This window comes from Gymnogyps californianus, unplaced genomic scaffold, assembly GCF_018139145.2.
Source record: "Gymnogyps californianus isolate 813 unplaced genomic scaffold, ASM1813914v2 HiC_scaffold_32, whole genome shotgun sequence".
NCBI classification, from domain to species: Eukaryota; Metazoa; Chordata; class Aves; order Accipitriformes; family Cathartidae; genus Gymnogyps; species Gymnogyps californianus.
The window spans coordinates 435,205-447,138 of record NW_026114202.1 but is presented as its reverse complement, the minus strand read 5'-3'; the positions used below and the strand labels follow the sequence as shown (position 1 = coordinate 447,138).

Genomic DNA, 11,934 nt, shown 5'->3' with positions numbered 1-11,934 from the left:
GCCCTTAGTCAAGATGGCGGCGCCCTGAGCCAAGATGGCGCCGCGCGGCGGAGGCCGCGCGGAGCCCTTAAAATGGCGGCGCACAGCGCGGCTTCAGCGCGCCTGATGCTGACGTCAAATCATTTTCCGGTGGATACCCGGAAGCGGCCCCCTTCATGGAGGCGCCCGGGCGGACGCCGTCGCGGAGCGGCCGGAGCCTCCGCTCCCGGGGATGGTGAGGCCGCGGCGGCGGCACCGGCACCGGCGCCGGCATCGGCTGCCCTGGGTGGGGGACGGACCTGGGTCTTCCCCGGACCGGGGGGGGTTTGTCCGGGGGATCTCGGCAGGGCCCTGCGCCCCCCCCGCCGTGTCCCCCATCCCCTCCCCGGGCTCCTCATGTAACTCCCGGTGCCCCGATGTCCCTCCGCGTCCCCTTGTGCGTCCCCTCTGTGCCCCCCGCCTTTCCCCGTGTCCCTCGCTGCCGCCCACGTTCCCCCGTGGCCCCCCCACCCCTCCATTTCCAAGCCCCCTTCATTTCCCCCGTGTCCTCCTCCTTGTCCCTGCCGTGTCCCTGTGCCCCCACAGGGTCGGAGTCCCCCGTGGAAAGCTGCACCCCCCAGGGCGCGTTGGGGGTCCCGGAGGTCCCGGCTGCCCTGTGGCCGAGCTCTTGGGGGGGCAGCGGGGGACCCCCATCTCCTCTGCTCCCCACAGACGTGCTGCTCTCCAGACTGATGGCGTCGGGCGCAACGAGCCGCTCCGAGGACGAGGAGTCGCTGGCGGGGCAGAAGCGGGGCTCGGCCCAGGCCTCGGGCGCCATCCCCAAGCGCCGCAGCTCCTCGCGGTACGCCGGGGCGGGAGAGGGGGGGCGCGAGGCTGAGCCCTGCCTGCCCGCTCCCTGCCCGCTGCCTGCCTGCAGGAGAGGGCGGCCCGTGGGCACCGGCACTCAGAGCCGTCTCGTTTCTTCCAGGTTCATCAAGCGGAAGAAGTTTGACGATGAGCTGGTAGAGAGCAGCCTCGCCAAATCCTCCAGCCGGGCCAAGGGCGCCGGCGGGGTCGAGCCCGGGCGCTGCTCAGGCAGCGAGCCTTCCTCCAGCGAGAAGAAGAAGGTGAGGGGCCGGCAGGGACGTCCAGGGGCCGGCTGGGGGTCTTGGGGAGCTCAGAGAGACCCCGACCCCCCGTCTCTGCCCACCCAGGTCTCCAAGTCCGTGTCCGCCCCCATCGCGCCCAGCCCGGTCCCGACCCCCGGCCTTGCCAAGCGGATGAAGAAGAGCAAACAGCCCCTGCAGGTGACGAAGGACCTGGGCCGCTGGAAACCCGCTGACGACCTTCTGCTCATCAACGCCGTGCTGCAGGTAACGGCCCCGGGGTGGGGGTGGGGGGGGGCTGCCTGTCCCCCGGGGACCCTCACGGGGGGGTGTTTGCCACCGCTGTGTTTTGGGGCTGACCCCCGGGGACCGTCCCTTCACCCGGGGGCTTTTTCAGACCAACGACTTGACCTCCGTGCACTTGGGCGTGAAGTTCAGCTGCCGCTTCAACCTGCGGGAGATCCAGGAGCGGTGGTACGCGCTCCTCTACGACCCCATCATCTCCAAGTGAGCGCGGGGCGGGCCCGGAGGGGCAGAGCCATCCCGGGGGGGGCCGGTAGGGGCCGCGGGGGCTCTCACACCGCGTCCCCCTGCCCCCAGGTTGGCCTGCCAGGCCATGCGGCAGCTGCACCCCGAGGCCATCGCCGCCATCCAGAGCAAAGTGCTCTTCAGCAAAGCCGAGGAGCAGCTGCTGAACAAGGTGGGATCGGTAAGAGCCAGCCGGGAGCGGAGCGGGTTGCGGGGCGGGGGGCTCCAGTCTGGGGTCTCGGGCTCTCGAGGGGGGTCCCTGGTGCCACGCGTCCCTTCTTCTCTCCTCAGACCAGCCAGCCCACGCTCGACACCTTCCAGGAGCTGCTCCACAAGCACCCCGATGTTTTCTACCCCTCCCGGACGGCCAAGGCCCTGCAGCTCCACTGGCAGCTCATGAAGCAGTACTACCTGCTGGACGACCAGACCGGTGAGGCCGGGAGGGTCCCCTGGGTCCCCTGTCCCCCCGGTCCCCTGTCCCCCCCCGTCCCCTGCACCCTCCAGCCCCCTCACTCCCTCCCCTCCTGCTCCTTCCAGTGCAGCCGCTGCCCAAAGGGGACCAAGTCCTGAACTTCTCGGACGCCGAGGACATGCTTGACGACAGCAAGCTGAAGTGAGGTTTTTGGGGGGGCTGAGGTGGGGACAGGGGCTGCGCTGGGGGGGCACGGGGCGGTGCCCTCTCGACGGCAAGCTGCAGTGAGGTTTTTGGGGGGCTGAGGTGGGGACAGGGGCCATGCTGGGAGGGCTCGGGGTGGCACGGTCTCATCCTGTCTCCTCCTCTGCAGGGATGTGCGGGATGAGGTGCTGGAGCACGGTGAGTCCAGCCCACTCCCATCTGGGCAGCCTGAATTGGCGGGGAGAGGCCCAGGACCCCCCCCCGGGATGGGGGACAGGGGCCCCCCACCCTCCCCAGCTCCCTTTTCCCCTTCTCCCCAGAGCTGACCGTGGCCGACCGGCGCCAGAAGCGGGAGATCCGGCAGCTGGAGCAGGAGCTGCACAAGTGGCAGGTGCTGGTCGACAGCATCACAGGTGAGAGCTGGGAGCCAGAGGGGCTGTCTGTCCGTCCCCCCACCCGTCTGTCCGTCCCCCCACCCCTCTCACTCTTCCTTCCCGCAGGCATGAGCTCCCCGGACTTTGACAGCCAGACGCTGGCCGTGCTGCGGGGCCGCATGGTGCGGTACCTCATGCGCTCCCGGGAGGTGAGTGGAGGTGTTTGTGGCCCCCCCTCGCCCCAGCAGAGCCCCCCCACTCCCCGGGGAGCCCCCCCAGCCTCCCCGCAGCCCCCTGACGCTTCCCTCCCCCCAGATCACGCTGGGCAGAGCCACGAAGGACAACCAGATCGACGTGGACCTGGCGCTGGAGGGACCGGCCTGGAAGATCTCCCGCAAGCAGGGTAGGGATGGGGATCAGGGCTGGGGAAGGTGTCGGGGGGCTCTGGAGCGGTGGGGGGGCTGCGCTCCCCCCTCTTCTCAGCCCGTATCCCCCCTCCAGGCGTCATCAAGCTGAAGAATAACGGGGATTTCTTCATCGCTAACGAGGGCCGGCGCCCCATCTACATCGACGGGCGCCCCGTGCTCGGCGGCAACAAGTGGAAGCTGAACAATAACTCAGTGGTGGAGGTGAGCCCTGACGTGGGTGGGGGGTCCCGGGGGTGGCTGGGGGTCCCACCCTGCTCACCCTCTGCCCGCCCCCACCCCAGATCGCCAGCCTTCGCTTCGTCTTCCTCATCAACCAGGACCTGATCGCCCTCATCAAGGCAGAGGCAGCCAAGCTGGCCCAGCAGTGACGAGGGGTGGGGGCTGCTCTGCCGGGTCCCCCCCCACTGGCCCTGCGTGGGGGAGCGGGGGTCCCCACAGCTCCCAGTTTGGCGATGGGGACCCCCGGCCTCCCTCAGCCGCCTCCCCGGGGGCGCTGGGCCCCTCCTGCCCCCAGCCCTGGGGCTGGAGATTATCCCCTTCCAATAAAGTGTTTTCCCCCACCCCGGTGTGGGGGTCCCCGGGGGCTGGGGACACCCCCGGGGGGGCACACAGGACCCCCACCTCCTGCGGCACGTTCTTAAACTCGCTCCTTTATTGAAAAAAGGGGAGAGGGGGCTCTGCCCCAGCACGGGGGGGCCAGCGGCTGGGTACGGTCCGGTGGCCCCGGGGCTCCCGTTACATGCCCGTCCCCTCCTCTTGGGATTCGGGGGCCCCCTGGTCCTGGGACCCCCCCATCAGCACCAGCTCCAGGCTGGGCACGTCCCAGGGCACGGGGGGCTCCGGCACGGGGACGCTGTGGCCCCCCGAGGAGGCAGGGATGGGCGACCGTGCGGGGGGGCTCCCCCCCAGCTGCCGCCCCTCCTGCCCCCCCGGGGAACCCCAGAAGAAGGGGTCGGGGCGCAGCCAGGGCGAGCTGTGGGTGGCGGGGGACCCCAGCCCCAGGGCTGGCTGCGGGCGCAGTCGGGGGGTGGCGGCTGGTGCGGGCAGAGCCCCGGCCCCCCCGTCTCCACGCGGAGCGGCTGGAGGGCTGCGGCCATCGCCGGGGCGTCGGGGCGCGGGGGGGGCGGCAGCAGCAGGAGCTGCACGGCCTCTCGCAGCACCCGCAGCCCCTCCCGCAGCTGCAGCACTTGCCCCGACAGCTCGGCCACCTGCGGGTGACGGGGGTCAGCGCCCTCCCGGACCCCCCCAAACCCCCCTGCAGCCCCCCCCCCCCCCCCCCGGCCCCCCCTTACCGCCTGCCGCAGCTTCTCGATGGTGTCGGCGCAGCTCGGCTCGGGGGGGCCGGGGGGATGGCCAGCAGCCCCCCGTCCCCAGCTGGGGGGAGAGGTGAGCGTCTCCTCGGGGCACCCAGGGGTCCTGCCCCCCCCCGGCCCCCTGGGAACCCCAGCATCAGGGCCCCCCCCACCTTACCTGGCCCCAGGGAGGGGCCGAGGTGGAAGCTGAAGAGGGGCTTGTCGGCGGCGCAGCCCTCCCCCTCGGTGCCGTCGACCACCCTGCGGGACGGGGTGGGTGGGGGGGTCGGGGGGGGGGGTATGGACCCAGGCATTTGGGCCTCCCCCCCCGCCCCCCCCCCAGCCCCTCACCTGGGACTCAGGTCCGGGGGGCCGCTCCAAGGGTGCAGCTGCAGGGCCGTGGGGCGCCCGGGCTCGGGGTGGGCGCGGGGGCCTCCGCCGCGGGGGGGCCGGGGCTGGGTCCCCGCCGCGGGGGCCGGCCGGGGGCTGGGGGGCTGCGGCTCGGCCCCCTCCTCCGGCGTGGGCTCCCCGCTGGGTGAGCCCCACTCTGCCTGCAGCCGGGGGCATAGATGGGGGCCCCGCTTCTGCACCCCCTGCATCAGCCCTTCCCCCTGTGACATCACCCAGGCCCCGTGATGTCACCTCATCCCCGTGATGTCACCCTCTGGCCCTGCACTGTCCCGTCTTCCCCCTGCCACATCGACTTTGGCCCCGCGGGTCGTGCCCCAAATTTGTCGTGTCCCAAATTTGTCACGTCCCCCGTTAGCCAGGAGTCATGCCATACAGTGAGGGCAGTGATGTCACTAGGAAGCTACGATGTCATCCTTCAGGCCTGAGCTACCTTGGGGTCTTGGACCCACTGAGCCTGTGACATCACCTCCCCTCTTTCCACCCCCTATCACTGCTGGGGGTAGCATCACCCCCCAGCCGCCCCCAGCTCCATGATGTCACTCCCCAGCCCCATGACGTCACTCCCCGTCCCCCCCCCGGTGCCGTCACCTCACCTCGGGGGCTCCCCCCAGGTCGTAGCTGAGCTCGCGGGGGAGCTGCCGGCGGAAGGCGCGGGCGAAGTCGGGGTCGAGGGCCAGGCCCTCGGCCAGCGCCGGCAGCCCCAGGCTCTGCAGGGCGCAGTACGTCAGCCCCCGCACGTCCGCCCGGGCACGCCGGGCCCGCGGGGACCCCCCCAGGTCGCAGCCGATCAGGTCCCCCTTCCCTGGGGGGGGACACACACATACACACAGACACACAGACGGGGGGGGGGGGGCGTCAGGCCGGCCATCGGTGTCACGACGGGGCCGGCCTCAGCCCGCTCCCGTGCCCCGCACCGAGGATGGCGAGGACGGTGCCGTCCCGCAGCACCTCCATGGAGCCGGAGCGGAGGAAGTAGAGCGCCTGGAGCGCGTCGCCCCGGCGGATGAGGAGCTCGCCGGGGGTGCAGAAGGCGGGGCGCACCCCCAGGGAGAGGGCGCGCAGGCAGCCCCGGCTGGCCCCCCCGAAGAGGGGCAGCTGCAGCAGCTCCTTGTGCAGGTGCAGGGCGATGTCGGCCCGCAGCTCCTCGGGCAGGCTCTGCAGGAGCTGCGCGCCGGCGCTCAGCGGGGCGGGGGCCGTCCCCCGTGTCCCCCCCCCGCCCTGCAACCGCTGCGCCCCACGGCCCTCCTCCTGCCTGCGGGCTGGGCCCCCCGACCCCCCCCCCCGGGACACCCTGAGCTCCCCATCCAGCCCCACCGCAGAGCGTGCGCCCGGAGCACCCCCATCCATCCCTGCCGTGGGGCTGGGGCATCCTGAGCTCCCCACCCCTTCCCGCTGTGGACTGAGCACCCCCAAGTCCCCCCTCCATCCCTGCCATGGGGCTGGGGACCCCCAGGCCCCCATCTATCCCCACCACAGACTGAGCACCCCCAATTCCCCCCTCCATCCCTGCTGGGGGCTGGGGACCCCCAGGCCCCCATCTATCCCCACCACAGACTGAGCACCCCCAATTCCCCCCCTCCATCCCTGCTGGGGGGCTGGGGCACCCCAGTTCCCATCCATCCCCACCACAGACTGCACGTCCACGTCCCCCCCATCCCTGCTATGGGATTGCAGCACCCCAAGCCCCCTCCATCCCTGCTGGAGGGCTGGGGCACCCCAGTTCCCCTCCATCCGTGTTATGCGGCTGATGCACCCCAGTTCCCATTCATCCCCGCCATGGAGTGAGCACCCCCCAAGTCCCCCCATCCACCCCCGCTATGGGATTGCAGCACCCCACTTCCCCTCCGTCCCTGTTACGGGGCCAGGGCACCCCAGCTCCCATCCATCACTGCCCCACCACTGCTCGCCCGGGCTGGGATCCCAGGGGTGCCGGAGCTCCCAGGGGTGCCGGAGGTGCCGGGGGTCCGCGGCGGGGGGGCTGACCTCGGCCGTGTCGATGCCGTTGTTGGCCGCCCAAGTGCTCTGGAAATACTCGAGGATGCGGCGCTTGAGGGGCCGGGGGATGCGGTGGATGCGGATGTAGTCGTGCAGGTCGCGGGTGCGGCTGTGGTACAGGAACCGGCGGGCGTACAGCCGCTGGATGATGGCCGTCACGTTGCCGAAGACCACCGCGTGCATCAGCGCTGGGGACGGCGGGGACACCCGTCACCCGGCTGCCAGGCCCGTGGTGTCCCCCCCCCCCGCCTCCGCCTGCCCCGGCCCCTCACCCCCGACCAGCATGGTGCAGATGGAGAAGATCTTCTCGGTGTCGGTGTTGGCGGAGACGTTGCCGAAGCCCACGCTGGTCAGGCTGCTCAGGGCGAAGTAGAGGGAGGTGATGTAGGCGCTGCGCAGCGAGGGCCCCCCAGCAGCTCCCCGCTCCCGCTGCAGTTGGCCCCTGGCCCCGTGCTGTTCCCGGCCCCCCCGGCGCTGCAGTTCCTCCTCGCCAGGTAGTAGGGGGTCTCCAGCCGCCGCGCCAGCTCCTGCAGCCAGCCTGGGGAGGGGGGACGGGGGGTGAGCAGGGTCCTGGGGGCTGGCCCAGCACGGGGTGGGGGACAGGGACAGCCCCACATGGGGCTCAGGGGGCACGGGCAGAAACTGGACAGGCTCTGGGGATGTGGAGGGGGGGCACAGGCAGCCCCCAGCCTGGGGCCATGGGGTGCACAGGCTGTATAGGCAGGTCTCAGTGAGGGGGGTGGCCATGGGGTGCTCGGGGTGCAAGGGCAGGTCCTGACCTGTGGGGCCACGGGGTGCTCGGGGTGCAAGGGCAGGTCCTGACCTGTGGGGCCACGGGGTGCTCAGGGTGCAAGGACAGGTCCTGACCTGTGGGGCCACGGGGTGCTCAGGGTGCAAGGACAGGTCCTGACCTGTGGGGCCACGGGGTGCTCGGGGTGCAAGGACAGGTCCTGACCTGTGGGGCCACGGGGTGCTCGGGGTGCAAGGACAGGTCCTGACCTGTGGGGCCACGGGGTGCTCGGGGTGCAAGGGCAGGTCCTGACCTGTGGGGCCACGGGGTGCTCGGGGTGCAAGGGCAGGTCCTGACCTGTGGGGCCACGGGGTGCTCGGGGTGCAAGGGCAGGTCCTGACCTGTGGGGCCACGGGGTGCTCGGGGTGCAAGGACAGGTCCTGACCTGTGGGGCCACGGGGTGCTCGGGGTGCAAGGGCAGGTCCTGACCTGTGGGGCCACGGGGTGCTCGGGGTGCAGGCGTGCATGAGCAGGCCTCAGCTTCGGGGTGCACAGAGGACATCATTTGAGGTGGGGAGGGGGAAGCACACCAGCGAACCCCAGCAGCAGTTCAGAGGGTGCGCAGCCACCAGCGCTGGGGTGCAGGGACGCAGGGGGGCACATGGGGACACAACAGCAGGGCCAGGCACGTGGGGACAAGGGACAGGAACCCCTGCAGCCCCCCCCCGTGGGGGGGGGCCGGTGGCGGCGGGGCAGCCGTACCGATCTCAGGCAGGGCGGCGGGGCTGCCCTCCACCTCGCGCTGCCCCAGGAAGAACCAGCCGCAGGCGACCCAGTGGGCCAGGAGGCCGAAGACCACCATGAGCAGCGCCAGCACCACGGCGCTGTACTGCGAGTACCGGTCCAGGTTGGGCAGCAGCCGCAGCAGCCGCAGCAGCCGCACCGTCTTCAGCAGGTGAGCCCCCACGTACTGCGGGAGAGGGGCAGTGCTGGAGGGGACGGGGCACCCGGAGGGGACGGGGCACCCGGAGGGGACGGGGCACCAGTTGGCTCCATCCAGCCACAAGCCGCTGTGGGGGTCCCTCCCAACCCACCAGGGTCCCCACAGCCCCACTGGGGTCCCCAGTGCCCCATCAGTGTCCCCATTACGGTCCCCAGTACCCCATCAGTGTCACCACAGCCATATCAGGGTGTCCAAAAATCCCACCACCCACTGGGGTCCCCAATGCCCCATCAGCGTCCCCACAGCCCCATTACAGTCCCCAGTACCACACCAGGGTCCCCACAGCCCCACTGGAGTCCCCGCAGCCCCATCAAGGTCCCTGCAGCCTTTTGGGGTCCCTGCAGCCCTTCAGGGTCCCCACTGGCCCATCAGGGTCTCCAGTGAGGTCCCCACGGTCCAGCAGCATCCCCAAAACCCCAGTGGGATCCCCGTAACTTGAGGGGGGGGATCCCTGCAGCCCAGGAAAGGGCAGGGGGGTCCCCCCGCATCCCGGCGCTCACCACGTTGACCTGGCAGGCGGCGAGCAGGTCGAAGGGCAGCGCGGCCACGAGGTCGAGCGGGAACCAGCCGGCCAGGTAGTGACGGGCGACGGCGCGGGGCTCCAGCACCACCTGCCCCGATTTGCTGACGAAGGTGGTGCGGAAGTTGAGGATGATGTCTGGGGCGGGGTGGGGCGGCCATCAGTGCACCGAGTTCCCCCCTCACCCCCCGGCCTCTGCCAGCCCCGAGCCGGCATGGGGCAGGGGGTGGGTGTGCGTGGTGGTGGTGATGGGGGAGCGGCTTTACCCATCATGAAGAGAATTTCCACGCACAGGTCGCAGGCGCTGGGGGGGCCGCGGGCGGGCGGCAGCCCCTCCTCGGTGCCAGCGCCCACGCAGACGCTGTAGGGGACGGTGACGGCCACGTAGAGGGTGGCGAGCAGGATGAGCCCGTCCCAGCCCGCCTTGAAGGCCCCGTAGTGCAGCAGGATGAGGGGGGGCTTGCGGATGGCGGCCACCTTGTACTCGGGCAGCGAGGGCTTGTCCCCAAAGACGCCCTGATGGAGATGGGGGCCAGCCTAGATGCCCTGTCCCCTGCCCCGACACCTTGTCCCCTGCCCCAACACCCTGTCCCTAGCCCAGACACACTGTCACTACCGTGGGCATACTGTCCCCAACCTCAACATCTGGTCCCCAGCCCTCTCCTACCCCTGTCTCCAGCCTAGGTGTGTCCCCAGTCTGGTCACCCTGTCCCCAGCCTGGACATCCCAAACCCACACACACCTCATCTCCAGCCCCTTCCCGGTCCAGCCACCTTGTCCCCTGCCCCGACACCTTGTCTCTGTCCCCCAGCACCCTGGAAAGCCTGCCCTCAGCCTCAGCACTTTGTCCCCAGCCCTTGTGTCACCACATCCACTGCATCAGCCTCTTCCCCGCCTGGATGCTCTGGTCCCAGCCAGGATTCCCTGTCCCCAGCCCCAACACGCGTCCCTGGTCCCGACATGTGTCCCTGGTCCCGACACGTGTCCCCAGCCCCGACCCATGTCCCAGCTCCACCTTTCTGAGCTTGTGTTTGCTCTTTCTCTGCTTCTGCAGGTGCCCCGAGAGGTGGTACAGCACCGCCCGGCTCCGGCGCCGGCTGGCATTGAAGCCCTTCCCTCCGGCACGGCTGAATCGCCGGCGCCCGCCTGCTCGGACAGAGGCGGGGGACTTTTTGGTGACGGTGGCCATGGCGAGGCTCCAGCCGGTCCCATCTTCCCCCCACTATCCCCTCACCCGTGTCCTTCGTGCTGTCGGCGCCTGAGCGGCTCTTGGTGCTGGTGATGTCCTTGTGGGACACGAGGAACAGGGCCACCTCGTCCTTCTCGTTCTTGATGGGCACCACGTCCAGCAGGCACCAGAAGGGGACACCTGCCAGGGGGCAACACCGGGGCTGAGCGGGCATCACCTCCCGGGGGGGGGGGGGGGGGGGGGGGGGGGGGGGGGGGGGGCTGCGGAAGGCACCCGGCCGCCCCTGCTGCCACCCACCGCTCTTGCGGTAGAGGATGAGCTCGCCCTTGAAGGCCTGGTGCTCGTCCAGCGCGCGGCGGAGCTGCTGCCGCAGCAGCTCGCTGGTGTCGGGGCCGTAGAGGAAGGAGCAGGCGCAGCAGCGCTGCATCACCTCCGCCCGCGAGAAGCCGGTCAGGTCGCAGAAGCCGTCGGAGCAGTAGACGACGGGGAAGGCGCTGGGCACCTGGGCATTGCCCAGCACGAAGTTACTGTCTGCAAGGGAGAGGCGGCTGGGCCGGGGGGGCCGGGGAGGGGGCGAGGGGGTGCGGGGAGCCCGTGGGGCTGGGGGAAAGGGACTGGGGGAGCCCATGGGTTTGGGGGATCCCATGAGGTTGGAGGGAAGGGGCTGGGGGAGCCCATTGGGTTTGGGGGAGCCCATGGGGCTGGGGTGTCTGGGTCACCCGTGGGGTCCCCCTGGCTGTGTCGGGGGGTCCGGGGGTGCTGGGGGGCTGGGGTGCCCACAGCCATCTGGGCCCGCTGGGTTATTTTTACCCGCCGCGCAGCAGCGCTGGGGCTGAACCGCCCCGTTGGCACCGGTGGAGCCCACTCTGCCTCATTTGCATACATTTGCATAGGAACAGCGTGGGGGGCTGCCTCCCACCCGCTCTCTCCGGGAGCGGCCAGCACCGGGGCGGGGGGGGAAGGGGAGCCTTTCCCAAGGAGCAGGACGATCCCGGGGGGCTCCAGCCCCGCCGCGGCTGCCGGTCCCGGCCCGGTGCAGCCCCGGTGCCGCGGAGAGCATCGCCGTTACTCACCGGCACGGCGGGGGCGGGGGGCGGGACGGGTATTTATAGCCGCGGGAGGGGGCGGCGGGGCGGGATCCTTCCCCGGCGGGCGAGAGCGGGAGCCGGGGCAGCGCCGGGGGCCCGAGCGGGTGTGCGTGTGTGTGTGTGTGCGTGTGTGTGTGTGTGTGCGTGTCCCCGTCCCCGTCCCCGGGCCGAGCACCCCCCGATCCGACCGGGCGCTCTCCGAGGGGGACGCCCGTGCGCAGCGCCGAGCACCGCCCGTCCCGGTCCCGGTCCCGGTCCCGGTCCCTCCGCCCCGTGGGGATGAGCAGCGCCGAGCACGGCCCGTCCCGTCGCGTCCCAGCGCCGCCGCCCCGTCGGGGCCGGTTCCGGGCCGTGAGGGGCAGCAGCGCCGCCGGTGCCGGTGCCGGTACCGGTACCGGTGCCGGTGCACTCACGCGTCCCGTCGAAGCGGCGGGCGATGGTGTCCAGGAAGGCGTTTTGCGGTGCCAGGAGGCCCCGCATCGGCGGCATCTCAGCGGCGGCTCCGCGCTGCCGCCATCCCCGCGGGCGCCGCCGGCCCCCGGGGCTCCCCCGCGCCGCCGCCCCGGGACCCGCCACCGCCCGGCGCCGCCCCCCGCCCCGGCACCGGCACCGCCCCCGGGAGGGGCTGGCGGGGGCCGGGGGGGCACCGGGACCCCGCTCCAGCCCGGGGCTCATTCTGGCTCCTCTCCGTGGGCC

At 71.6% G+C, this 11,934-nt stretch overlaps 2 protein-coding genes across 3 annotated transcripts; one reads left to right on the top strand and one right to left on the bottom strand.

The window, feature by feature from the left end:
* Positions 1–185: 185 nt before the first annotated feature.
* MCRS1 (microspherule protein 1) lies at positions 186–3,625 on the top strand. 2 transcript variants are annotated; one of them, XM_050914153.1, is made up of 14 exons: positions 186–214; positions 691–820; positions 947–1,085; positions 1,173–1,331; positions 1,462–1,571; positions 1,665–1,773; positions 1,884–2,022; positions 2,130–2,205; positions 2,378–2,406; positions 2,529–2,621; positions 2,709–2,791; positions 2,898–2,985; positions 3,084–3,211; positions 3,292–3,625. In XM_050914153.1, exons 2-14 carry the CDS (start codon positions 711–713, stop codon positions 3,376–3,378), a joined length of 1,350 nt encoding a protein of 449 aa, XP_050770110.1. In that variant the 5' UTR covers positions 186–214; positions 691–710; the 3' UTR covers positions 3,379–3,625. The 2 variants fall into 2 exon arrangements, with proteins under 2 accessions (XP_050770110.1, XP_050770111.1); XM_050914154.1 differs by lacking the exon at positions 186–214 and having other exon boundaries at positions 1,665–1,764.
* A 22-nt stretch (positions 3,626–3,647) lies between these two features.
* KCNH3 (potassium voltage-gated channel subfamily H member 3) lies at positions 3,648–11,727 on the bottom strand. The gene is given in 17 exon segments (XM_050914059.1): positions 3,648–3,659; positions 4,081–4,218; positions 4,303–4,407; positions 4,476–4,563; positions 4,654–4,691; positions 5,307–5,515; positions 5,628–5,877; positions 6,697–6,896; positions 6,981–7,121; positions 7,124–7,246; positions 8,201–8,408; positions 8,942–9,099; positions 9,228–9,477; positions 9,977–10,110; positions 10,196–10,330; positions 10,448–10,681; positions 11,652–11,727. Coding segments are annotated over 17 exon segments (2,499 nt in total).
* Positions 11,728–11,934: the final 207 nt, after the last annotated feature.

What these genes read in the sequence shown, in the direction of transcription:
- MCRS1 (XM_050914153.1), top strand. Translation starts at nt 711, where the DNA reads ATGGCGTCGGGCGCAACGAGCCGCTCCGAGGACGAGGAGTCGCTGGCG. An exon ending in CTTGACGACAGCAAGCTGAA is followed by an intron (nt 2,206 to 2,377) that starts GTGAGGTTTTTG and finishes CCTCCTCTGCAG; the next exon opens with GGATGTGCGGGATGAGGTGC. An exon ending in ACAATAACTCAGTGGTGGAG is followed by an intron (nt 3,212 to 3,291) that starts GTGAGCCCTGAC and finishes CCCCCACCCCAG; the next exon opens with ATCGCCAGCCTTCGCTTCGT.